Source organism: Pezoporus occidentalis, unplaced genomic scaffold, assembly GCF_034315485.1.
Source record: "Pezoporus occidentalis ecotype Australia unplaced genomic scaffold, CSIRO_AGI_Poc_V1 ctg108, whole genome shotgun sequence".
Taxonomy (NCBI): domain Eukaryota; kingdom Metazoa; phylum Chordata; class Aves; order Psittaciformes; family Psittacidae; genus Pezoporus; species Pezoporus occidentalis.
In genome coordinates, this window is record NW_026912865.1 from 602,728 (window position 1) to 629,463 (window position 26,736).

Below are 26,736 nucleotides of genomic sequence, written 5' to 3' on the forward strand. Positions count from 1 at the left end.
CTTGGTAAAATTATCTGTACTCAGTATGTATCTATAGTATCATTCAATCATGTAAATTCAGGGGCACTATTTTTAATCAGACAATATAATTGGTACTAATTTTGAAATAAATGGTGCTCCTGAGAAGCAGGAGCTCCTGTCTTCTCAGGAACACCATCTGTGTGGCTCATATGCAATCAGCAATATTTATATTAAATGCTATATATTCTGCCTCATGTACTGTTTGATTTCTTCTCTCTGAGTCTCATCCTATGAACCAAAACAGGATTCACAAGACCCAAGTTCTAGCAAGTAGTTTCTTCCCTCAGTTTACCAACGTATGCCTTGTTCATGCAGCATTATTCAGCTCTTCTTCTACCAATGGTGCTTGTGCTATACCCAGTCTGCCTAGTGCAAGGTCTTCAGCTCAATTTTTATTGTAATCTATGCAGAGCTTTTTACATATCTTCCTCATATCTCCTAAAACTTTATAGTTTTCTACATTTCATCACAGTCAAATAGATGTCTCATTGTCTTGTCCCAAAATGCCACCTTAAATTATCCCCAGAAATACCATGCTGCCTAGAAAGCTACTTGCTGTTTGGTTTTTTTTTGATTCGCATGCTTGTAAAAGGCAAATTTTTACTGTACAGTACTCTCCTAGCTTTAAAAAAAAAAAAAAAAGCAGCATACATTTTTCAGATTTCCATTTTATTAACAAATATGCTTTTCTTGTTCTTTCTTTTTTTCTTGTCTGGTAAGGAGTTTGTAAGCAAGCTGGATGAATTCATTCGCTGGTTAAATGAAGCCATGGAAACAACGGAGAATTGGACTCCTCCTAAAGCAGAGACAGACAGCCTTAAACTGTACCTGGAGACACACTTGGTAGGATGAGATTATTTGATGATTACTATAAGTAATTGAAGTGTTCTGGTGTGCTTTTTATTTGATTATTATTTTTTAATTACTAGTGTGCATCTATATTTTAATGTAAGTTCTGCAGCATTGCAGTTTATTTTAATGAAAATACCAAAAAAATATTTTCTGTATTTGAAATATATACTGGTAGCTTTATAAAAACAATATTAAAAGCAAGAATTACATTGCAATTCAGAAATCATCTCCACAACTGCAAGAAAATGACAATAGCAAAACCAGAAAGGATAATACTTTTAATGCTGATCATCCTGGGATTTTTACTACATTGTAACATTAACAAAACTCTTACTGGTAAGAAATCATAATCTGTCTCCCACAGGTTTAGCATAGTACAGAGTCATTTAAAATATTTCAAATAAATATTTCAATCATTTTACTTGATATGCATTTCTGTTGTATAATTAATACAACTGTTACTAACCTTGTCTTTGTGCAAAAAGTGAAAACATTGGGTGGAAGTAGAAAACTCCTGAATATTTTACAGGCTATTGAGATTGAGAAATGTTTGATAAACCTTTTGAGACTTTCACTGAGTTCTTAAGAGAGCTGTTTCTGGTTATGAGGAAGTGAAACAAAGACCTGAATTAAACTAGGCATTAACTTCTCAAAAGAAAAATTTTATGCTGTAGGTAGACAATAGAGATCAATGTAAACGGTTTGATGGGTGGGTATCTTCATAGGTAAACTATCTGGTAAAAAGGAAAAACAAGAATAAAAAACTGAGCTAGGAAATTCCCTCTCTCTGCCAAAATCTTAGTTCTTGCCAGTATCAATTAGAAGGAAACCCAGTGATAACACTATTCTGAACTAATGACCTGGACACTCCAGCTAGATAAGACACTGCATTAGCTGAACCTACATAGAGCATCAACCCTCAAAGCTCAGTCTCATTTCTAAGTCTCTGATAATCTGATGGTAGGAAATTATTCGACAATCCCAGGAAGTCACACGATGCATTACAGGAAATAATGGCATCCCAATCCCTACTGTAATACTGGAGTGACTGTTATTAAATTAATTAAGTATACATTAAAATATATACAATTAGAGCCAAACTGAAAACTGTCTTCAGAATTTCAGCTATACAGAAAACTCTTCCATGTCTTTTGTTCTTAAGTATTTCTGTTGTGGTAGTGCCTGTGCACAGCCACTAGATTAAGAGCCCATTGTGGTAGTCTATCAAAGATGAAGACCCTGCATTTTCATTTTACTGTGCAGATTTTGGATGTTGTGACAGAGTTTGGATTTTTGCCTTGTACTGCACACATTTCTTCCCCTGAATCCCATTATGTTTGCAGGTGCTCTGAAGACACAGAGCACGTTGTAAGATCAGACCAGAAAAGGCACTGGTCATTTCAATTTGTTTTCCTCTTACTCTGCAACATGAAACTTTTGGAGAGATGAGTTTTTATGAGTAGGATTGCATTTTTCACTCTTGACTGGATGAAAAGAAATGTATTGCAGGAATAGGGCAATCATGAGGCTGAGTCTTTGTCAAAGTCAGTTTCTTTTTTCCCTTCCTCTTTGGGAAGGAGTAGAATAGCTGTTTTGCAGGCAAATGACTTCCAACTTTGCCTTGTGGTTCTGTGGGAGGTGAGGCCAAAAGCGTCTGTCAGGCTGGAATGTGGAGTAGTAGCCCAGAGGCAACTGCTTCATTGCTAGGGGTAGTCGGAATAAATGAGTATGTAGGCACCTGTACAACTTCACTTTCTCTTGTAAGTACTTCGGCTCTCAGCTATGCTCTGTATATCTGCATATCTTTGGGGCAAGAAAATCTTTGTGAGTTTCAGGATGTCTATGTTGTGAAACAAGGTGGGGTTTTTTTTTCTTTACTTTTGTAAAGATGTAAAATGTCTAAAGAACAGTTCCTTTTCTACTTGATGATATTATAATCATTTTTATGGCATATATTGCCAGTGAAAAAATGATTGCACAACCTGAAAAAAAGTAACCATGACTTTTCTTTTTGGATTTCACAAAACAGGTGCTATCATATTCATGTCTATTCGGCAGAATTGAACTATTAAAATACAAAGCATTTTTTATAGTGCGGAAGATAGTTATTTGTATTAATTAGATTGTCAGCTTTTCAGTGGCATTTGTCTGTCAGAAATCCTAATCTGTGTTTAAACAGAAGTATATGAACTTCAGTTCACATTAAGCTCAATGTTAAAATTTCTTTTGGTTGAGCATTGCAAGACAGTGGCAATCAAAGTCTTTGTGAGGGTACTTACAGTGCTCATTTTCTTCTTTTGCCAGTCAGGTTATATATGCTGTCAGGCTTACCTAAGATTTGTTGAAGTAAAGGAGTCTTAGTACTTTACAAGTTTAGATTCTACACTTACGTGTTCATAGCAGAGATACTGGTAGCAAACTAACCTGTAAAACAAAGAAAATGTGTTGGTTCTTTTTGATATTCTGCATCTGTGATAGCAAACCTGATAACTATGATTCTTCACTGGTGCAGATTTTCTGGTCATAGAAGGAGTGAAAACTCAGTGTAGATTAGTATTTTTATTAGTAGAGACAAGACCTTAGCCTTTGGCACAAATTATCAATTTCACCACCTGTGATATTTTTTTCTTGGAAATATGTTTGTTGCAATAACAAAATTAGTGCCATAAAGAGAGAATATTTTGCATTCATGAATTAAATCTCTGCTGTCAAAATCTAAGAAAAGAAAATATGGAGGCAGGAAAACAGAAAAATGTATTTGTACCCTTCATTATTGGCTGGGAAAAGTAATGCAAAGGAGACAAGGACAAAGTTGTGAACATGCTCCAAATTTTTCAGTATGTAAAATTCTTGACTGTTATTTTAGGGTCCCAATGTAAATTTTTGGTAAAGGATTGAATCTTAAAGTCTCCTCATTCAGCCTTGCTTTTCTACATTTGTGACATCTTGAGAAATGTTGTCACACAGACACCGAAAAAGTTTATTACAAATAATAATAAAAAACCCAGCATGCCACAAGAAACCTACATCATGAACTTACTTGATTATTTGCATAAGGTAATGCTTCCATGAGGATATCTTGGACAGTATAATAATACAAGTTTCTATTACAAGCATCCTTGCATGACATCTTCATCTTAAACTGGTAGAACTACCCAAACTCTTGTTCTAGTTAATTCTAATAGCTGGTATGGCAATATTGTCCACTCAGGATATTAGTCAGCACTTTGAAGTATACAGTAATGTCTGTCTATTGCTCTTAGCTCAGCAACAGCTGCCTGCAGAAGTCTGTGACCATCTGAAGATCTCACAGCCCCTGGACTAATTAGTGAAGCAATCTGTTGTTAAGGTGGAAGGCAGCATCCCTCAAGTTGGTCTGTTGTTCCCAATTAAGTGCCCTGTGTGTCACACAGGCACAGCCCTGATATGCAAATAGACTTTATTTTACAATTATTAACTTTAGGCCAAATAGAAATTTCATTCTTATATCACAGTTAAAACTTAAACTCCGTAGATTTTGCCATGGTAAGTAACCATATGGTTTGATAAAGAGGATGATTTATTTTTTCTACAATTTGAAAGGTAGTCTTCATCTGGAATGTGCCAAAATAGACAGTCTTCAGCTTGGAGGACAGTTTTCTTGCAAACTTTAAAACCCAGTTTCCTGATTTTCTGCAGAAGTTGCTATATGCTTCATTTTGGATAACACCAAAGCACAATGTAAATGCTCTTGGAGACACCTGGAATAGTGACTGAAATTATTCTTTCTAATTTTATGGGTCTTCACAGCTGAGTAACATTGGTGAAACTGATCTGGGAGCTGTGTGCTTCCCATTCAGATGGGAGGGCTGCAATCACTTGGACTTCTGGCACTCTGCAGACAGCTACCTAAGCCATCAGATAGCACTAATATGTTTTCATGAAGTGGGTTTTTTTCAGAAGTCAGCCCTACTAGAGAAAAAGGTGAGGTAAACTGTAAATTTTGTGAATGATTAGGCTCAAATCACTTCCTAATGAAAAGATAGCTTCACTGACCTTACCAAAAAGGAACTTCTGAAAATGGTTTCGAACTTCTGAAAATGGTTTCTGATTCACTTTATCTTTTTTTCTTTTCTGTTATGCTGATTCTTGCCCATTGGCACCCTGATCAAAATCAGCTACTAGCAGACTCCAAGGATAGAGTTGGTGGTATGCAAATCAGTTCTCATCAAAAACAGTATCCTGAAGGCAGCTTATGAGCTAAAAGCATCTGTCTAGATGGTACTGCTGTGCTTGTGAAACCAAACAGACTTTCTTAGCAGCCCCACAAATAAGAATTCACCATGTTACTCTTGACCATTTTTGTTTGCTAAAATAGACATTTTACTGCTTTTTATCCCTGACCCAGAACCACATTATTTTGCAATGGACATGTGCAGTAAATGAGGAAGCTAGCAAATTAGGAAATGTGAAGAACCACTGAGGAAAAGGTTTAGATGAAAGGCACTCTTATTTGCTGAGGCCTGAGACTTTTAAATTTGTAGTTTTAACTTTTCCCTTTGTTAACACAGTACTCTGTTTTCTTGTTGCTGAACCGCTCCTAGTTGTGCACATTACTGTAGTGTGCTCTTAGGTCTTTTGGCCAAAGCCATTTGTGTCTGGTGTCATACTTAGAACTATATAATACAAGACTTTTAAATGGAAACCTACACATGAAAAATATTTTAAACTTATTTGATGGAACTTTTTTAATCCTTCTTGCATTCATTAGTACATGTTGGCAAACAATGTTTTTCAGTGGAGATAAAATTAATAAAGATTCTTACTAGAAATTTAGAACTAGCAGTCAGGCATTTTTGTCCTAAACGCTCTTCAGATTTTCCATAAGATTAAAATTTTGAAATCTTGAGTACAAGGAATGTTTGGAAGATAGAGAAATTATAGATTTTGCAATTTTTCTTCAAAACCAGAAAGATCCAGAGGTTCCAAGGATGATGCACTTTCTTCCAGTGTGGCAGTTGCCTTTTGCCTTTTTGGGTAACCTGCCTTACATGTAAGTTTGCAGTTTGCAGGAGAGCAAATTATAGAATCATAGAACTGGATAGGAAGGGACCTTTAAAGGCTAAACCTCCTGCAGTGAACAGGAACATCTTCAACTAGATCGGGTTGCTCAGAGCCCCGTCCACCCTGACCTTGAATGTTTCCAGGGATGGGACATCTACCAGCTCTCTGGGCAACCTGTTCCACATCCTCATCCTAAAAAATTTCTTCCTTATATCTAGTCTGAATTTGCCTTCTTTTAGCTTAAAACCATTACCCCTTGTCTTACTGCATCAGGCCCTGCTAAAAAAGTCTGAGCCCATCTCCCTTATAAGTCCCCTTTAGGTACTGAAAGGCCACAATAGGGCCTCCCCAGAGTCTGCTCTTCTCCAGGCTGAACAATCCCAACTCTTAGCTTTTCCTCAGAGGTGCTCCATCCCTCTGGATCCTCTCCAACAGGTCCATGTCTTTCTGTACTGAGGACTTCAGAGCTGGACATCCTCCAAGTGGGGTCTCACCAGAGCAGAAAAAAGATGGAGAACCAAATCCCTTGACCTGATGGCCATGCTTCTTTTCATGCAGCCTAGGGTGCAGTTGGCTTTCAGGGCTGCACGTGCACATTGCTGGCTCATGCCCAGCTTTTCATTCACCAGTACCTCCAAGTCCTTCTCAGCAGGGCTGTTTTCAATATTTCACTTTAGTCTTACTGCAACGGTGGATATATAAGATAACCTTAGAAAAGATTTCAGCTGCTGGTTTTCTGTTTCTCCAGATAGAGCAAAGAGGAATTGTTTGTAATTTTTTGAAAGAATGGAGGAGGATGGCTTCCTTGAAAATAATTAATTGTTCACACCATGGTTATTTGTCTGTTTTTTTTTTTAGGTAAAAGTGTATGTTCTGTTTAGTTGAAAGTAGAATAGCAAAGATTGTTCTGTAGATAGTACAAGTTGCTAGTCATTTCAGTACAAAGTGTTGTTTGAATAAGCTAAATGATCATTTGCATGAATCAGGATTTCTTGGTTTTTCTTTCCTAATAAATTTTGTGGTCCCTGTCTGTAATTTTTGCTACAATTTAGTCACAAGTATTATGTCACATTTAGGTGCGTTTTAGCCCAGAATCATTCCATTAACCTTCCCAGTCACCATATTTACTTTACATGCAACAGCATTAAAAATATCATACAGCAAGTATCACTAGTATTTCAAAACAAATTATACAAAATGATTTACACTAGCATTTACTTCTTTTCTGTATAGAAAGTTTAGATGTCATCTCTTTTCCAAAATCAAATTCTTCATAAGTTATAGGAGTTTTGAGAGTTTTATTATCTAAAGAGAAATGAAATAAGAATTTTCTTTTGTCCAGTGTAAATATTTCTGGACACATCATGGCTCAGCACTTTCTTAGCTGCAAACAGCAAATGCTTTCATACAGAAAATAGATTGTATTTTAACTTTTAAGAAATTGGTGAAGTAATGATACTTCTGCGATATCTCATGATAACTGATGGTCTGTTTGTAGCAAGTCTGCTATGTCTGGAAAAAAATATCATTCTTATCTCCCTGGAAAATCTAATTTTCTGAAAAATGTCATTTTAGACAAGTATTAAATACCTGTTCTTGTTGAAACTAAGGTTAAATACACATGCCGTGGGCTAATATAATGGCTGCGTTTGTGGTAGTGGTTGTAACACTAATTTTATTAAAGGTATTAAAGCCTTTGAAATGTCCATGTTCTGTATTGTGCATTTGCTATATGGGCATTTCCAATGTGTATGGCAGCCAGTTTTGATTTTTTCCTCAAAGTACACAACTGTATATGCGGTATGATGGTGCTAAAGAGTCTGAGCACTGTAAGTGAACTAATTTCTTCCTGCTCTAAGGACTCTGGTTTGAATCTGTTTAGCCTATGGTTAGTTTGAATTTCTGAATTTTATGCTGTTTTCTTGAAGGTATTTTGGTCATGGGTTCTCTACATCTGGGTTGGAGCAATCCCAGGCACACCTACAGGTTGGGCAGAGAAGAGATTCAGATCAGCTCTGAGGAGAAGGACTTGGAGGTGTTGGTTGATGAGAAAATGAACATGAGCCAGCTTCAGTGTGTGCTCGCAGCCCAGAAACCAACCATATTTTGGTCTGCATCAAAAGAAGTGTGACCAGCAGGTTGAAGGAGGTGATCCTGCCCCTCTACTCTGCTCTTGTGAGACCTCACTTGAAGTATTGTGGGCAGTTCTGGTGTCCTCAACATAAAGAGGACATGGAACTGTTGGAACAAGTCCAGAGGAGGGCCATGAGCATGATCAGGGGACTGGAGCACCTCCCGTATGAAGACAGGCTGAGAAAGTTGGGGCTGTTCCGCCCGGAGAAGCTGCATGAAGAGAAGCAGCCTTCCAGTATCTGAAGGGGGTGCTATAAGAATGCTGGAGAGGGACTCTTCATTAAGGACTGTAGTGACAGGACAAGGGGTAATGGGTTCAAACTTAAACAGGGGAAGTTTAGATTGGATATAAGGAAGAAGTTCTTTACTGTGAGGGTGGTGAGGCACTGGAATGGGTTGCCCAAGGAAGTTGTGAATATTCCATCGCTGGTGGTGTTCAAGGCCAGGTTGGACAAAGCCTTGGGTGACATGGTTCACTGCGAGGTGTCCCTGCCCATTGCAGGTGGGTTGGAACTTGATGATCTTAAGGTCCTTTCCAACCCTAAGTATTCTAAGATTCTATGATAGTAAACTCGGTAGATTTCAAATGACACAGGCAAGTAAAAGGACTTAATAGGTAGTAAGATATCAACCTTAAATAAAGGGAATGCATGTATATTGTCAGGTGAGACTATTATTCAGTTTTAAAAATCTGTAAATCCAATAACCTCTGTGTAAGTTTTTCTGTTTCTTGAGGCAACTGCCTGAGAAAAATCAAAGGAAAATGCTGCTGTCATTGAATACATTTGGATGTACCTGTGTTATAGTTTGGAACCAGAGAGTGTATGGTTCCAAAAAACCATACACTGTGTATGGGGAAAAAGAGAGGTTTCTAAACAGTTTGGGTGGTTCTTTTGAATTTCAATGACTTTTTTTGTTTTTTTTTTTTTTGTGGCTAAATACGAGAAAAATCACATCTATAAGAGAAAATTCAAGTATAAATGCTACTAATTACAATACTGTTGTCCTGACCAATACAGGAATACTACACTTGATCTGCAGTCTTTTCCCATAATGTCATGCAATGAGGAGCTGACACACATCTCTTCTTTGTAAAGAGGAGGTGTGGACTATGTTTGTACTCCCAGCATCACAGAATTAGGAGACCTGTGGTGATGGAGATCTGTTATCACTATGTGTGTTTTTAGTGAAGGAAGTGTGTTTTTAGTGAAGTCCACTTTAGTGAAGGAAGTGTGTTTTTAGTGAAGTCCATTTACTGCCCTCCCATACTGTTGCTACCAGCTACTACCACTCAGGAGGTTTATTCTGTGCAAGCCTGTAGGATAATCATTAATAATAACTCTCCCAGAGACTGAATGGCTTGAATACTGTTAAGAGTACTCATTTTTTCTAAACCCGTCTTCCAAATTTCTAGATGCCTAACCTTGTGTAGGTACTTCGTTCAGGTGTGAAGAAAAAAAAAATAAGGATATTCCATTTATTTTGTTGGGGTTTTTCTTTTTTTTTCTTTCTTTTTTTTTTTTTTGTTTTTTTTGTACCAAACCTTCCCAGGACTCCTTCTCTTTGCTAACCACCTGAAATTTACAGAGATGTGTATAGGAAGGTTTATAATTAAAGTTAACACTGCTGGGCCTGCCTGTAACTTATTAGCTGTTAACTAGGTCCACAGAAGGCTGTCCCAGCTTTTCTACTTCTGAGAGCTTCAGCTATTTCTGGACAGTGGAGGCATTAAACCAGTGGCAAAGCACGTTAGGATGTCATCCTAAGGTAGCTCTGCTTCTTCTGCTGAAAGAGAAGGGGAAATTTAATGTCCAAAATCTAAACGCTATCGCTTATGAGGATTTTGAAGTCTTTTGATCTAAGTGTATGGAAATATAATGTATAAACAAGTTTGATCTGTGTCTCAAGAACAATTATATTGCTCTGTTTGGTTTTGGTTATGCTTTGGGGTTTTTTTTTTTTGCCTTTTTTTTAAGGTATTTTTAATTTGTTTGTTTGAATTCACACTAAGCTGGGAGGAGTGGCTGACACGCCAGAAGGCTGTGCTGCCATCCAGCGAGACCTGGACAGGCTGGAGAGTTGGGCAGGGAATGACTTGATGAAATATAACAAGGGAAAGTGTAGAGTTCTGCATCTGGGCAGGAACAACCCCAGGTTCCAGTATAGGTTGGGGAACGACCTGTTAGAGAGCAGTGTAGGGGAGAGGCACCTGGGGGTCCTAGTATCACACAGTATCACAGTATGCTAGAGATTGGAAGGGACCTCGAAAGATCATCTAGTCCAATCCCCCTGCCGGAGCAGGAACACCTAGATAATGTTACACAGGAATGTGTCCAGGCGGGTTTTGAATGTCTCCACGGAAGGAGACTCCACAACCTCCCTGGGCAGCCTGTTCCAGTGTTCCGTCACCCTCACTGAGAAGAAGTTTCTTCTCAAGTTTAAGTGGAACCTCTTGTGTTCCAGTTTGTACCCATTACCCCTTGTCCTATCATTGTTTGCCACTGAGTAGAGCCTGGCTCCATCCTCGTGACACTCCCCCTTTATATATTTATAGACACTTATAAGGTCGCCCCTCAGTCTCCTCTTCTCCAAACTATAGAGACCCAGCTCCCTCAGTCTTTCCTCATAAGGGAGATGCTCCACTCCCTTAATCATCTTAGTTGCCCTGCGCTGGACTCTCTCCAGCAGCTCCCTGTCCTTCTTGAACTGAGGGGCCCAGAACTGGACACAATATTCCAGATGGGGTCTCACCAGGGCAGAGTAGAGGGGAAGGAGGACCTCTCTCGACCTACTAACCACCCCCCTTCTAATACACCCCAGGATGCCATTGGCTTTCCTAGCCACAAGGGCACAGTGTTGGCTCATGGTCATCCTGTCGTCCACTAGGACCCCCAGGTCCCTCTCCCCTACACTGCTCTCTAACAGGTCGTTTCCCAACCTATACTGGAACCTGGGGTTGTTCCTGCCCAGATGCAGGACTCTACACTTTCCCTTGTTATATTTCATCCAGTTATTCCCTGCCCAACTCTCCAGCCTGTCCAGGTCTCGCTGGATGGCAGCACAGCCTTCTGGCGTGTCAGCCACTCCTCCCAGCTTGGTGTCATCAGCAAACTTGCTGATAGTACACTCAATTCCCTCATCTAAATCGTTGATGAATATATTAAATAATACCGGTCCCAGTACTGACCCTTGAGGCACTCCACCAGTTACAGGCCTCCAACTAGACCCAGCCCCACAGACTACAACTCTCTGGCTTCTCTCCTTCAGCCAGTTCACAGTCCACCTCACTGCCTGATCATCCAGTCCACACTTCCTCAATTTGGCTGTGAGGATGCTGTGGGAGACTGTGTCAAATGCTTTGCTGAAGTCAAGGTAGACCACATCCACCGCTCTGCCATCATCCATCCACCGTGTTATTTCCTCGTAAAAGCCTAAGAGATTGGTCAAACATGATTTCCCCCTGGTGAAGCCATGTTGACTGCCCCTCATAACCCTCTTATCCTTGATATGCCTTAAGATGGCACCAAGGATAAGGTGTTCCATCACTTTCCCAGGGATGGAGGTGAGGCTGACTGCTCTATAGTTACCCGAGTCCTCCTTCTTGCCCTTTTTGAAGACTGGAGTGACATTTGCTTTCCTCCAGTCCTCAGGCACCTCTCCCGTTTCCCAAGACTTGGTAAGGATGATGGCGAGTGGTCTAGCAATGACTTCCGCCAGTTCCCTCAGCACCCGCGGATGCATCCCATCTGGACCCATGGATTTATGGATGTCCAGATTGCTCAACTGATCTCTAACCCATTCCTCATCGACTAAGGCAAACCGCTCCGTCGACCTGACTTCATCTAAGGTCTCAGGGGTACAGGGCTCTTCAGGACTGCCTGCAGCAGAGTAGACAGAGACAAAGAAGGCATTCAGTAACTCTGCCATCTCTGCATCTTCTGTCACCAGGGCACCCATCCTGTTCATCAGTGGGCCTACATTGCCTCTGGTGTTAGTTTTATCTGCCATGTATTTGAAAAAGCTCTTTTTGCTGTCCTTGACCCTTCTTGCCAGGTTTAATTCTAAGGATGCCTTAGTCCTCCTAGCTGTCTTCCTACATCCTCTAGCAGCAGCCTTATATTCCTCCCAAGTGGCCAGCCCCTCCTTCCATGACCTGTAAACTCTCCTCTTCCACTTGAACATACCCAGCAATTCCCTATTTAGCCACGCAGGTCTCTTGGCCCTCTTCCTTGACTTCCTACGTGTCGGGATGCTCCGATCTTGAGCACGGATGTGGTGGACGACAGGATGACCATGAGCCAACACTGTGCCCTTGTGGCCAAGAAGACCAATGGCATCCTGGGGTGTTTTAGAAGGGGGGTGGTTAGTAGGTCGAGAGAGGTCCTCCTTCCCCTCTACTCTGCCCTGGTGAGACTGCATCTGGAATATTGTGTCCAGTTCTGGGCCCCTCAGTTCAAGAAGGACAGGGAGCTGCTGGAGAGAGTCCAGCGCAGGGCAACGAAGATGATTAAGGGAGTGGAGCATCTCCCTTATGAGAAAAGACTGAGGGAGCTGGGTCTCTATAGTTTGGAGAAGAGGAGACTGAGGGGTGACCTTATAAGTGTCTATAAATATATAAAGGGGGAGTGTCACGAGGATGGAGCCAGGCTCTACTCAGTGGCAAACAATGATAGGACAAGGGGTAATGGGTACAAACTGGAACACAAGAGGTTCCACTTAAACTTGAGAAGAAACTTCTTCTCAGTGAGGGTGATGGAACACTGGAACAGGCTGCCCAGGGAGGTTGTGGAGTCTCCTTCCGTGGAGACATTCAAAACCCGCCTGGACACATTCCTGTGTAACATTATCTAGGTGTTCCTGCTCCGGCAGGGGGATTGGACTAGATGATCTTTTGAGGTCCCTTCCAATCTCTAGCATACTGTGTGTGTGATTTGGCAGTATTAGAAATGTATCCCCTGTTCAAGTCTCACCACCCAAAACTGTAAGTCTTGGTTGCTGAGGTATCCCAAAACACAGGTACTGTAAGTTTGAGCAGTGAAAATTAGGGATTCCTCTGCGTCCATCTTGTGCCTGGCCTGTAGAAGAAATCGTTTACATGCAGGGGATTCAGTTCCTATAATAATACAATGAAATCAAACTGCCATTGTGTTTAAACCAACTTTTGAACTAACTTGATCAGGAAATTTCTGTGAAAAAGTATTTCACATAAGTTCTGATTTAGAAGCTTTATAGCAATTGCAGATCAATTACTTTTTGAATGACAACTTAGTCATGCCCTTTACATTAATTTATCATTGCAACAACTTTCGAAACACCTTTAAAAATTTGATTTGAAAGTAATGTTTATAAATTAATGTTTATTTTATTAATGAATTGGGTAATGCTTATGGAAGAACTCTGCAAATTTTAATTTTTGTGTTGATTAAAATATAAGATGTTGCCTGAAATTTTAGTGTGCCGGTATAATCAATATAGATCTCGTCTGTAATTTAGTTTTGAAAATAAAATTAAATATATTTTAAAAAAATTCTGAGATTGGAAATCACTAATATAATGCTAGGATGTCAAGGGACAAGCAAGCACACTTTCAGCACCATTTAAACTATATTGCTTTTGCTTACCTGCCAAGAGCTATGGTGTACTCCCATGAGTTCTGTGCTATGTCTCTCAGAGGCATAATATCATTCACACTTTAAGTACTAGAAGTAATGCAATTGCTCTATGTGTTTTAGAGTTTGAAATAACCAAGATTTCATTAGAAATATAGAAAATTTAAGGCATGAATGGAAGTCTTGATTGCTAAATGTTTTTCTTTGCATCTCCTGTGGTTATTTTTTTTTTCCGTTTCTTAATTCTGCACATGAACCTGGTTAATTATTTGGGACCAGGGTTAATAATTTGGCCATCATTGTTATAGGGAGGGTATGTTCTCAGTCTTAAGGAGAGAAGAAAAAGACCCTTAGTGAGTGCTGCAGCTTCAGAGGGTGATTCACCATGTGGTCCTTAAAAAATAAAGGTAGATTCCCTGCCATTGTGGCCAAAATTAACCTTAACTCTGGAACTGCAACAAGCAGTTACATAGTGCTTACATTCTGTTTAACAGGTGGAGTGTCATTCAGATAAAAATACAGATTAAAAGCAAAGAATGAAATAAAAAATTCTTTATAGTCATTTAAGTTTTATGGAAACCTGAAAAAAGGAGAATTGACTTGAACCTGAACTTCAAATTCAGGTTCTGACCTGAACTTGAACTTCAAATTGACTTGATCCATTTCATATATAACACTTAATTCCCAGGAAAAAATATCATAGTGATTTCTAATATTAAGTAGGCTTTATATCCCCAATGAAAAATGTGAGGCTTTCATAAATAAGATATTTCCCAATTGTTAAAAAGTCAAATAATTTTATATTTGTAAACATAATGTGTGAAATGCACTATTTCATAGAAGATCTTCTTTCATGTACAAATTGCATCTTAATATCCATTTTATATCACCATTGACCAATTAATTAGGTATTTAGTATTATGTCATTAGAATGCTAAATATGTATTACCATTTCCATGTTAATATAAAGGCAGCATACATGGTAGTTATTTTCTTGATTTACTAAATGGCATTGGTAGGTAGTGTTCAGCAGTATGAAAATACCACTACAGTATTGCATGGATCATTAGGTTATTAACTCGTGCACGTAAATACTAGGCAGTGACCAAACAGAAGTTTTCTGTGTGGTCAGAAGTCCTCCAGAAAAAAAAAAAAAAAAAGAACAAAAAAAACCCCCTATCTTTCCGTAACCATAAGTTGAATTCAGTTACTTAATATCTTGGCATTTTTTTATAGCAAGCTATTGGGAGGTAACTGTGCCATGAACAATACAGTTGCAAAAATTACTGTATATTAAGAATGTAAGAATAAATTTTCAGGAACTGTTTTAAATCATATTCCCTTTTAGACAAATGGAATGTAAAACTAAACTAAAAAAAAATAGTCAGTTGAAAAGAAATTTTAAATGACATTTTTCAACTTTTTTTTTTTCTTGGAGATTATTGGTATGTTGCATAGATTAATAAATAACACACGTTTGTTCCATCATTGTCTTGGGATTTTACTGTGTGTTGAACCTGTGCCTCTATCAAAACACACATTGCTGATGATACTTGTGGGAATTTGGTTATCTTTCCAGATTCTCAGTCAATGAATCCCCTTTCTTTTGTACCAGAAACTGTTCCCATTACTCTAAACTTCAAAACTGAATTGTATCTGTCACAGTGAGTGTTATAAGCGATACATTCTTAGTCAAAATTCAAGTGTGCCTAAATACAGAAATTCTAGTGACTATTAGGAAATTTTAATTCTCTTTCAGACTTGAAATCCTAGATCACTTAAATAATTTCAATATTTTGTACCATTGCTCTAAAAAATAAGTGCCCTGGAAGCAGTGATATTTTTCTCAAAGGTATTTAAACACATCAAAAATGAACCTGAGAAAAATTAGGTGCCTGGGGCAACCCATACACTACACATAGTAATAGTATGATTGACTGAGAAAATGAAAATATTTCTTTTAATACAGTATCTTAATCTGGCAATAGGTGTAAACTGCTGTGTCATTTAAACTAACCTATATTTATATGTATGTGATACCTAGTTGCTTACTTGTGTTTCAGAGACACAAAGTACACTGGAAGTAATTAGTTGGACCCATCATGACTTAAAAAAAGGGCATGCTTATACCAAGTCTGTGTGCCTCTGGAAACAACAATATTTAATAGCTGACTATCCTTAGTGCAGATATGAATAGGTCAAGACCCACATTGTGTTTTACCAAATTACAAGGATTTGCCAAGAGCAGCAGTTTGCAAAACAGTGAAAGATTGCATATCAGAGCTCGATATGCACATACCGCAGGATACCCACACAACAGAAGTTTCCTGAACTCAAGTATCTACAGCCATAAAAAAAATCCTATGGGGAACTTAAAATAATTTTTTTTTCAAATATTTTTATCATCCCCCGTTGTCCAGACAAATAAGCTAAGAGGGAGAGATTATTATCGGCTGGAAACGTTTCATTTTTAGTGTGTTCATAGCCCAGTATAGATCGGGAGGTGCTGCTTTTTCCCCCATGGAGCTTCTACAGTATAGAGTTAATTTTCTTCATAGTAGCTAATATAGGGCTGTGGTTTGGATTTGTGAAGTATTGATAATTCAGCGCTGTTTTAGTTATTGCTGAGCAGTGGTTACACAGAATCAGGACCTTTTCTGTCACCCCACCAGCAGTAGGCTGAGGGTGCACAAGAAGTTAGGAGGGGACACAGCAGGGACAGCTGACCCCATCTGACCAAAGGGATATCCCATACCATATGGTGTCACGCTCATATGAAGCTCGGGGAAGAAGGGAGAGATATTTGGAGTGATGCCATTTGTCTTCCCAAGTAATGGTTAGGCATGATGGAGCTCTGCTTTCCTGGAGATGGCTGACACCTGCCTGCCAAATGGGAATTGGAATTGCTTGTTTTGCTTTACTTGCATGTGCAGCTTTGCTTTCCTTATTTAACTGCCTTTATATCAACCCATGAGTTTTTTTCCCTTTTCCAGTTCTCTCTGCAAACCACCAGAGGGGAGTGAGCAAGTGGCTGTGTAGTATTTAGTTGCTGGCTGGAGTTAAACTATGACATGGTGCCTATGTACTAATAAGAGTCTATTTCTGCTAAATTTCATGTATGTTCACAGTCTTTGTACCTTGCATAATTTATCCATAAAATCAGAATTTTGCACAAGGAGAATATTGCTAGTCAAAATCCAAAAGTTTGGCCCCATCTTTATTCATCATATTTTGCTTCTTCAGCTTAACATTATTACTGGTTAATAGGTGCACCTGAAAATCAAGCTGTATTGTAGTATCTGGTGCGTTATGTTAAATGAATCTTTTCTTTTTACTAATGAAGAAGAATACCTCATCTTTTCCAATTTTCCTATCAAACACATCCATATCATCTCAAGACACTGCCACATCCAGCTGCATCTATACTCAACTTCAATTATGTGAAATTACACAACCTACTCTCAGGTCCTTTACGTTCTCTTTTGCTGTGTAAGGCACACACATAGTGCATTTCCTGGGAAGTGCATGATTACAAACTATTCAGTACAAGCCTGTTTTAAGTAAACAGTAAATTAAATATTGTCAGTGCTTGTTCAGACATGCTGTTATGAAAGAAAAAGAGCTTCTAGATTTGGGGTCATAAAACTCTAGATTTAAGTAAGGGCCAGATATAAACTAGGCATCCTTTTTCCTTTTTAACTTCTCTTGGCACCCATTTGTTAGCTGGTACAAACCAATATTTTCAGGTGCCCATACAAGGAAAATTGGCTAGACAAAATGCTGAAGGTAGCAAAGTTTCTGTTTAATGCCTTTTATTTGAATGGAGAATTCTCAAAAATATTCTGTCACTGTCAGGTACGCTGCTGCCTGAAAGACTGTTAAGAGTCTGTCTGAGCAACATGCCTCTTTCAACCATGACAAATACAGTAAAAGAACATCATTTTGTTACAGTTCTGGCAATATTATTTTCTGCTATGCCAATCAGCCTCACTACAACAGTTAGGAAAGACAGAAAATGTTCGCTTCCCTAAGAAATGAGGGGTTTTGAATATTTTGTGGTGTCTGCTACTTCAGTACTAGCACGGTCACTAGTATTTGGGGAAGTATAAATAAGTTTTATAAAAACCAGAAGCCCCAAATGTGCACTTGCAAAGTCTCCTTTCATCTCTGCCAGTTAACTCATTCCTAAGGGAAGGCAAAACGCTTATTCGAAGTGGTCAAATATTGTTTTCATTCATTCTGTAGATTTTTCAAAGAGGGTAAGAGTTGCGTGTGTGTTCAGGGCTGCACATGACTTATGATTAAATACAGCAAGTACCCCTTTCTTCTATTTTGTTTCTCTTCCTTACACTCAAGTATAAGTGTAAAATTTCACAAGTTTATCCAAGGCATCAGTGGTGTATGCAATGGCATAACATATAGTTGATCATGTTTCCAGTTCCTATCTTTATTACTAGATTTTAATGCATTTTGTAAATATAAACAATAAACTGAAAAAGAAACAAAATATTTTAATCAGTTTTAAAGCAGAGGTCCTTTGTAGACTAGTAAAAATAGTGAAAAAAGGAGGAAAACCAGTTGCTTTGCAAATTAAGAATGCAGAGATCTAAAGCAGTCTGATTTGTTCTTTGAAAACAGATATGAGGGTTAACTCAGAAACACAATATTAATAGATTTGTATGAGTGCACATAAGGCCAATATATTCAATGCTGTAATTTTTTTATGGTTTCATAAATAGTGCTATCACCAACATTTCAAAGAAATCTGAAAAAAACAGAGCTCATGTGGTGGCATAAATTTAGTGTATTTTATAGAACACTGTTACTCCAGATATAGCCTACGGGTTGTGACTTTTCATAAAACCTAATGAATTTCTAGATTTGTCAGCTGTTTCAACACAGATGCACTTTGCTGATCTAATGGAAACATTTTGAGCCCAGATCCAAAATATCAATAGCTTTTAGTATTGCAAATGAGTTTGGCTATTGGGTAAATGGGGATGTGGTTCTTGATAAAAAGCAGCAAGTAATTTTGTACGTGTGTTTGATGATAACTGCCTCTCCAATGTCTGATACTGAGTTTTTTCTCTTTCTCCCCCCCCTCCTTTTTTTGTTTTCCGCAGAGTTTTAAGTTGAATGTAGATAGCCACTGTGCTTTAAAAGAAGCAGTCGTAGAAGAAGGACGTCAACTTCTTGAGCTTATTGTATCTCACAAATCAGGTAAATCCTCTGAAATATTGCAAGTCTTTATGTCTCCAGACTATTAAAGAATGAAGAAGCATTGCTGTAAATTACTGCATATATTCACTTCCTTATGTATTATTAATATTTACATTATCAGATTGACCTTCAAGATTTATAAATGTTTCATATACTGCATACAATGCAGTGATACTTATAAAATGAAATACTGCCTGCAAATAGTCTGTTCATTTTATTTTGGTCTTGCTGCTCAGCTGAGCTTCAATTGAAATCACATCATTGAAAACATCACACTGACACATTCTATGATGTAGGTGCTATGGAAATAACATTAAGATAATGAATTAGGAATTCAGATATATATATATATATTTACTTACTCTGAATGGGTAATTGCACTGGTAAAGCTTTATTTTGCCATTTAAACTAATTCTGACATTGATTTTAATATATTTATGAAGAATAGATTAAAATTACAAATACCTTTTTCCTTTGGTTAGGCTTGTCTTTTTCTGCAGAGGCCTTAAATTGAGACGAGGGGAAGAGAGATACTTCTTTTCCTTTATCCCCACTACCACCTATATCGTTAGGTGTTTGTGTGACTTGTATGATAATAGTTTTAATCAGCCTATATTGCTATGGAATACCATTTCAATTTTGGCCTACTTAGCATAGTTTTCATCGAGGTTGAAGTTACTCTTTGGTCTACTGTTCTCTGATCATGTTATACATTGTGCCTCTATTGTTTCACCGCATCAGATAGATCTGTGTAATGTGAAAGCTAAAGGAAGTGACTTATGTGTATAGTTCCAAAAAGATGTAGAAGCCATAGCAGAGAATGGTGGTGCATATCATTATATTCTTAGAAATAGTAATGTGTCAACTACAGAAAATATTTCCAGGATTTGGAGGTAAGAAAAATGTTTTTGGAAGATTATGAAATGTTTTGAGATAAAGACTAGATATTAGAGGTTAAGATTAACTTAGCGTTCCCTATTGCATTGAAATCACAGTTTGTGTGGTATTTTCCTCTTTTGGAATATAATCAAAATTTACCAAGATGTCTAAAAGACATGTTTGGACCTTATAGCATTATTTTGCAGTACGAACTGTAGTAATGCTTGGATTTATTGGTGAGAAAATACATTGGAATTCTTATTGCTTTTGTTCTTTAAAGAATAAACGTTTAAAGATGCAGTTAAGTTTACAGCCTTTACATTGTTTCTCCTTCATTTTGGAGAAGGACTGAAGGACATGCTGCAGATGATTGCAAGTCAATGGAAGGAACTACAGAGGCAAATCAAAAGGCAACACAGCTGGATTCTTAGGGCTCTGGATATCATCAAAGCAGAGATACTGGCTACTGATGTATCTGCAGAGAATGAGGAAGGGACTGGGAGCCCTAAGGTAAGTGGCTTGAAGTTTGCCTTATTTCCTCTTATTTCCGTCTTCTTTTGAACTAGGCACCACTGAAGTTTTCTTTCCACCCTAAGGCTTTTTATTTCCACTGGGTAAACTCTTTTTTTTTTTCATAAACAAAATGAAATGCTTTACTCTGAAACAATGAAAAAATCTTAGAACTTTCAAGTTTTCCAGGAAGACCTGTCTCGTTTTGTATAGAGGGTCATGAGGGGGAACATAAAACATTTAGTAAACAAAACATAAAGCATCTTTAACATGAATAATCAGAATGGTTTTAAATTGTTTTGTTGTGACTATAAATCACTATAATCAGTGCAATCACTCAGCTCTGACATCCATTAGCCGCTTGGTTACAGCAAATTAACAAAGAAGAGAGAAAGTGATTCATTATCTCATTCCTGTTAATGACTATCAGATGCATTGCTTAATTAGGGGATGGCCATTGCAGTGGGAAGAAGGTCATATGCCTTTTCACAAATCTTTTTGCTCTAAGTTCTTCATGTGTTGAATACAACAAGTACTTTAAGAATAAGGTATTGGCACCTATCATAATTTTGTGAATCTTAATTATTAAAGAGGATTATTGTACTTGCCAGTTGCCAAACTTTACATTTGTAACAGCATTTTTAACACAAAACATGCTTTTTCAAATTGGTCCAAGCAGTGTCTGGGCATTACACACAATAGAAACTTCTAGCATATGGTTCGTGACCTTTCTTACAATCATTAGTAATCAAAGGTGGTTGGGAGAGATTGCATTGGAAAGTGTTGATTCTTCCAATGCAAAGAATATGCAGCAGAGCAATCCAATAGCTCCTAAGATCTTGGCATGCAGCAGGTTGAAATTTATAGAAAAATTCATGGTTGCTATTTCTATAAATAACAGGGATAGCTGTGCTAAGTACATTTTCAGATTCTGATGCTAGACCGTTCTTCACGTGGATAGAGCTTCCTAGAGAGTAGTTTGCACAGTGACTCTTAGGATCACAGTATCACAGTATCACAGTGTGCTAGAGATTGGAAGGGACCTCGAAAGATCATCTAGTCCAATCCCCCTGCCGGAGCAGGAACACCCAGATAATGTTACACAGGAATGTGTCCAGGCGGGTTTTGAATGTCTCCACAGAAGGAGACTCCACAGCCTCCCTGGGCAGCCTGTTCCAGTGTTCCGTCACCCTCACTGAGAAGAAGTTTCTTCTCAAGTTTAAGTGGAACCTCTTGTGTTTCAGTTTGTACCCATTACCCCTTGTCCTATCATTGTTTGCCACTGAGTAGAGCCTGGCTCCATCCTCGTGACACTCCCCCTTTATATATTTATAGACACTTATAAGGTCACCCCTCAGTCTCCTCTTCTCCAAACTATAGAGACCCAGCTCCCTCAGTCTTTCCTCATAAGGGAGATGCTCCACTCCCTTAATCATCTTAGTTGCCCTGCACTGGACTCTCTCCAGCAGCTCCCTGTCCTTCTTGAACTGAGGGGCCCAGAACTGGACACAATATTCCAGATGGGGTCTCACCAGGGCAGAGTAGAGGGGAAGGAGGACCTCTCTCGACCTACTAACCACCCCCCTTCTAATACACCCCAGGATGCCATTGGCCTTCTTAGCCACAAGGGCACAGTGTTGGCTCATGGTCATCCTGTCGTCCACTAGGACCCCCAAGTCCCTCTCCCCTACACTGCTCTCTAACAGGTTGTTTCCCAACCTGTACTGGAACCTGGGGTTGTTCCTGCCCAGATGCAGGACTCTACACTTTCCCTTGTTATATTTCATCAAGTTATTCCCTGCCCAACTCTCCAGCCTGTCCAGGTCTCGCTGGATGGCAGCACAGCCTTCTGGCGTGTCAGCCACTCCTCCCAGCTTGGTGTCATCAGCAAACTTGCTGATAGTACACTCAATTCCCTCATCTAAATCGTTGATGAATATATTAAATAATACTGGTCCCAGTACTGACCCTTGAGGCACTCCACTAGTTACAGGCCTCCAACTAGACTCCGCCCCATAGACTACAACTCTCTGGCTTCTCTCCTTCAGCCAGTTCGCAGTCCACCTCACTACCTGATCATCCAGTCCACACTTCCTCAATTTAGCTGTGAGGATGCTGTGGGAGACTGTGTCAAATGCTTTGCTGAAGTCAAGGTAGACCACATCCACCGCTCTGCCATCATCCATCCACCGTGTTATTTCCTCATAAAAGGCTAAGAGATTGGTCAAACATGATTTCTCCCTGGTGAAGCCATGTTGACTGCCCCTCATAACCCTCTTATCCTTGATATGCCTTAAGATGGCACCAAGGATAAGGTGTTCCATCACTTTCCCAGGGATGGAGGTGAGGCTGACTGCTCTATAGTTACCCGGGTCCTCCTTCTCGCCCTTTTTGAAGACTGGAGTGACATTTGCTTTCCTCCAGTCCTCAGGCACCTCTCCCGTTTCCCAAGACTTGGTAAAGATGATGGAGAGTGGTCTAGCAATGACTTCCGCCAGTTCCCTCAGCACCCGCGGGTGCATCCCATCTGGACCCATGGATTTATGGATGTCCAGATTGCTCAACTGATCTCTAACCCATTCCTCATCGACTAAGGCAAACCGCTCCGTCGACCTGACTTCATCTAAGGTCTCAGGGGTACAGGGCTCTTCAGGACTGCCTGCAGCAGAGTAGACAGAGACAAAGAAGGCATTCAGTAACTCTGCCATCTCTGCATCTTCTGTCACCAGGGCACCCATCCTGTTCATCAGTGGGCCTACATTGCCTCTGGTGTTAGTTTTGTCTGCCATGTATTTGAAAAAGCTCTTTTTGCTGTCCTTGACCCTTCTTGCCAGGTTTAATTCTAAGGATGCCTTAGTCCTCCTAGCTGCCTTCCTACATCCTCTAGCAGCAGCCTTATATTCCTCCCAAGTGGCCAGCCCCTCCTTCCATGACCTGTGAACTCTCCTCTTCCACTTGAGCATACCCAGCAATTCCCTATTTAGCCACGCGCGTCTCTTGGCCCTCTTCCTTGAATTCCTATGTGTCGGGATGCTCCGATCTTGAGCACGGAAAAAGCAGTCCTTGAATGTCAACCAACTATCTTGGGCCCCTTTACCTTCAAGCAGCCTTGCCCATGGGATTTCCCCTAGCAATTGCTTGAAAAGGCCAAAGTTTGCCCTGCTAAAGTCCAGGGTTGCAATTCTACTTGGTATTCTCCTAGTCCTACCACACAAGATCCTGAACTCCACCATCTCGTGGTCGCTGCAACCAAGGCAGCCCTCAACCCTTACTGCTTCAACCAGATCCTCCTTGTTAGTGAGGATGAGATCCAGCATCGCTCCTCTCCTGGTCGGCTCATCCACCATTTGCAGGAGGAAGTTATCATCCATACACTGGAGGAACCTCCTGGACTGCGGCTGGGTTGCTGAGTGATCCTTCCAGCAGACATCAGGGAAGTTAAAATCCCCCACGATGACCACAGCCTGTGACTGTGAGGCCGCTCTCAGCTGCCTGTAGAAGGCCTCGTCAACTTCCTCACCCTGATCTGGTGGTCTGTAACAGACACCTACAACAGTATCCCCCCTGCCAGCCTGCCCCTTAATTCTCACCCACAGACTCTCAACTCGCTCATCATCTGTCCCTGGACAGAACTCGGTGCATTGTAGTTGCTCTTGCACATAAAGAACAACCCCACCACCCTTCCTGGCTGGCCTGTCTTTCCTGAAAAGGACATAGCCCTCCATGACTATATTCCAGTCATGTGAGCTGTCCCACCACGTCTCTGTAATTGCCACCAGATCATAGTCTCCTGACTTAACACAGGTTTCCAACTCCTCCTGTTTATTTCCCATGCTGCGCGCATTGGTGTACAGACATTCCAGGGAGCGAGCTGAGCACACCGATTTCACCCTAGGATTATAGGAGGCCTCCCAGTCTTCATTAATTCTGGAGCGCTGCCCCACTGGGGCAAGCCCAGCTACAACCCCATCCCCCTTCGAATCTAGTTTAAAGCTCTCCAAATGAGCCCTGCTAATTCATGGCCCAGCATCCTTTTGCCTCTGTGAGACAAACCTTTCTCACTTGTCATTGTCCAGACTGGTGCCCTATAAAACCAGCTGTTATCAAAGAATCCAAAGCCCTGCCTGTAGCACCAGTCTCGAAGCCAATTGTTCATGAAGTGAATCTTCCCATTCCTTCCCACATCATCAGTGGAAGATGGAAGGAGTGAGGAGAAGATCACTTGAGCCCCAGACTCTTTCACCATCCACCCCAAGGCCCTGTAGTCTTTCTTCATCCCCCTCAGACTGCGGGAAGCAGCTTCCTCCCCACCTGTCTGGAAGACCAGCAGCGGGTAGTAGTCTGTCGGGTGCACCAGGTTGGGGAGCGCCCTGGTGATATCCCTGATCTGGGCTCCAGGCAGACTACACACTTCCCTATGATGAGGGTCAACTCTGCATATCGGGCCCTATGTTCCTCTCAGAAGGGAAACATGACATGAAATGTTCTGGTGTTTTCTCACCATAATTCTACATAGCAAGAATGATCTTGTGGATGGTGGAGGAGGAGCCAAGTATGACAATAAAACAGAAATACGGGAAAAGACATTTGTGACGAAGACACAAATTGAAATTATATTCCTCCTCACTCGCATGGTAGAAAGTGGTCCTGTGTCACATAGCTCTTAGTTTAGGAATTAGGAAAGGGAGCAACACTTAATTTCATAGTTAGGTCTATTAAAGTAAAACAGACTAGCTCAAAGTTAATATGACCTTATATCTCTGAAAAGCTTGATTCATCCATGGCCAAAGTCTAACTTCGTAGTCAAAATTATCACAAAAATGTTGTATAATCCAGCTTGATTTTGCTATGGAAATTGTGAAATCCCTACCTTGAAATAGTTATATTTAAATATTTGCTTGAAAGGGGAGAAATAGAGGCATGGTTTATGTTGCAGTAAATTTTTCACATAGATATGTGGTAACTCATTCCCCCGTGCTTTTTATCTTAGAGAGGAACCTGAAGCAATGTCTCTTTTTTTTTTTTTTTTGAGCCTACCGTTAAAAACAAAAGTATATACAAAAAAAAAAAAAGACCAAACAAGAAGTATTTTCAGGTTATTTCAATTTCAGGTATTAAATCACATCCCTCTATAATTCAAATACCATCTACTTCATGATCAAAGATTAACTAAAATTAAAATACAGTTGACAGCATAACTGTAGATTTCATTTTGCATTTATTTCAAAAGCCAAAAGGAACTTGAGAAGTATAATAGGAATTCTAAAGATTATATCTAGAGGGTATTTTTCTTTTTGCCTTCAAGAAGCTGCAGGAATAATGTTGGTGTCAGAAATCTGTAAAGAAATAGGAAGAGGAGGAATTTCAAAGACCCTAGGAAACTTTTCCCTTAGGATTTATTAAACATGTTATCATACTGCTTTGGCATCTTTTATGCAAACAATGGAGAGTGGGAGAGAAGAACATTCTGCACTCTAGAAATACATTGTCAGTATTTGTATTCAAGAATCCAGATTATGCTTACAAAATTTTTCATTTTCTTGTGTGTAAGTTTCCTAGTGGTTTATAGTGATTGCTACCGGAGGCTTAAAGGGTTTTAAATATTTCTGATGCATAAACTCTTCTAATGTGTTGCATTCTCTGTACAAATTTACAAAAACACTGAGATCTCTTCAAGTATTTACTAGAACTATTCTGTCTTTTTAATAAATAAACAAATGATGACTGTATTCAGATTAAATTGCAGGACGTAAGGTTTTGCCTTCTTATCCCATTGATAAGTACTTTTAAAAAAAATCTCAAAATTGCCATGGCACACACCAACAAGTACTGATCTAACATTATGAGTAATAAACATGACATGAAATACATCTGAGACTCTTAAGATGCTTAGCTAACAGTAGGGTTTTTTTTCCTGGTGGAATTAGTAAGTAATATTCTAAATATCTGGAAAATTTGAGGAAATCTGGCATATATGTGTATATCTTGTGGTTTTTCACTTTCTGGAGATGTATGAAAACACTTGTTTTATAACTGATCTCTTAATTAATTAGGCCACTTCTTGTCCATCAGGGGAGGCCTACTGGAACAGTCTTGCTTTCAATAAACAGTAGCGTGGTGTTGAAAAATAACATGATGTACTTTCTTATCTACTGTTACTGCCTGGTCTATTTAAGTTACTGTTTTGTGGAAAAGTTCATTTCTGTCTGAGGAGATTGTAAGTTAATAGTGTAACTAATGTCCTTGAAAAGTATGCACATCTTTAATAGCATTTGCCCATAGCAGATATTCTTCATAGAAAATTGAATGAAATAGTATTGTTAGGGTCAGTTGTAAGTTCTACTCCCAATATGCATTTGGACAATTAGTTCATGACTACAGTTTGAATCTGGATAGTTCTGTTCTGCAGGTAAATATTTGAATTAAATTTTGTTTGCTTTGTTAGGGTTATTTTTTGGTTATTTTTTTT

At 39.4% G+C, this 26,736-nt stretch overlaps 1 protein-coding gene across 5 annotated transcripts in view; it reads left to right on the top strand.

Moving 5' to 3' along the window:
- Positions 1 to 26,736, top strand: part of AKAP6 (A-kinase anchoring protein 6) — a 279,971-nt gene that overhangs the window by 110,716 nt on the left and 142,519 nt on the right. For 4 of the 5 annotated variants that reach the window (XM_062623049.1, XM_062623078.1, XM_062623061.1 and 1 more), the window contains 3 exons: positions 742 to 864; positions 18,782 to 18,878; positions 20,101 to 20,267. In XM_062623049.1, coding sequence (XP_062479033.1) covers positions 742 to 864; positions 18,782 to 18,878; positions 20,101 to 20,267 — 387 coding nt within the window. The remainder of the gene's footprint in view (positions 1 to 741; positions 865 to 18,781; positions 18,879 to 20,100; positions 20,268 to 26,736) is intronic. The other variant, XM_062623054.1, reaches the window with a different exon arrangement.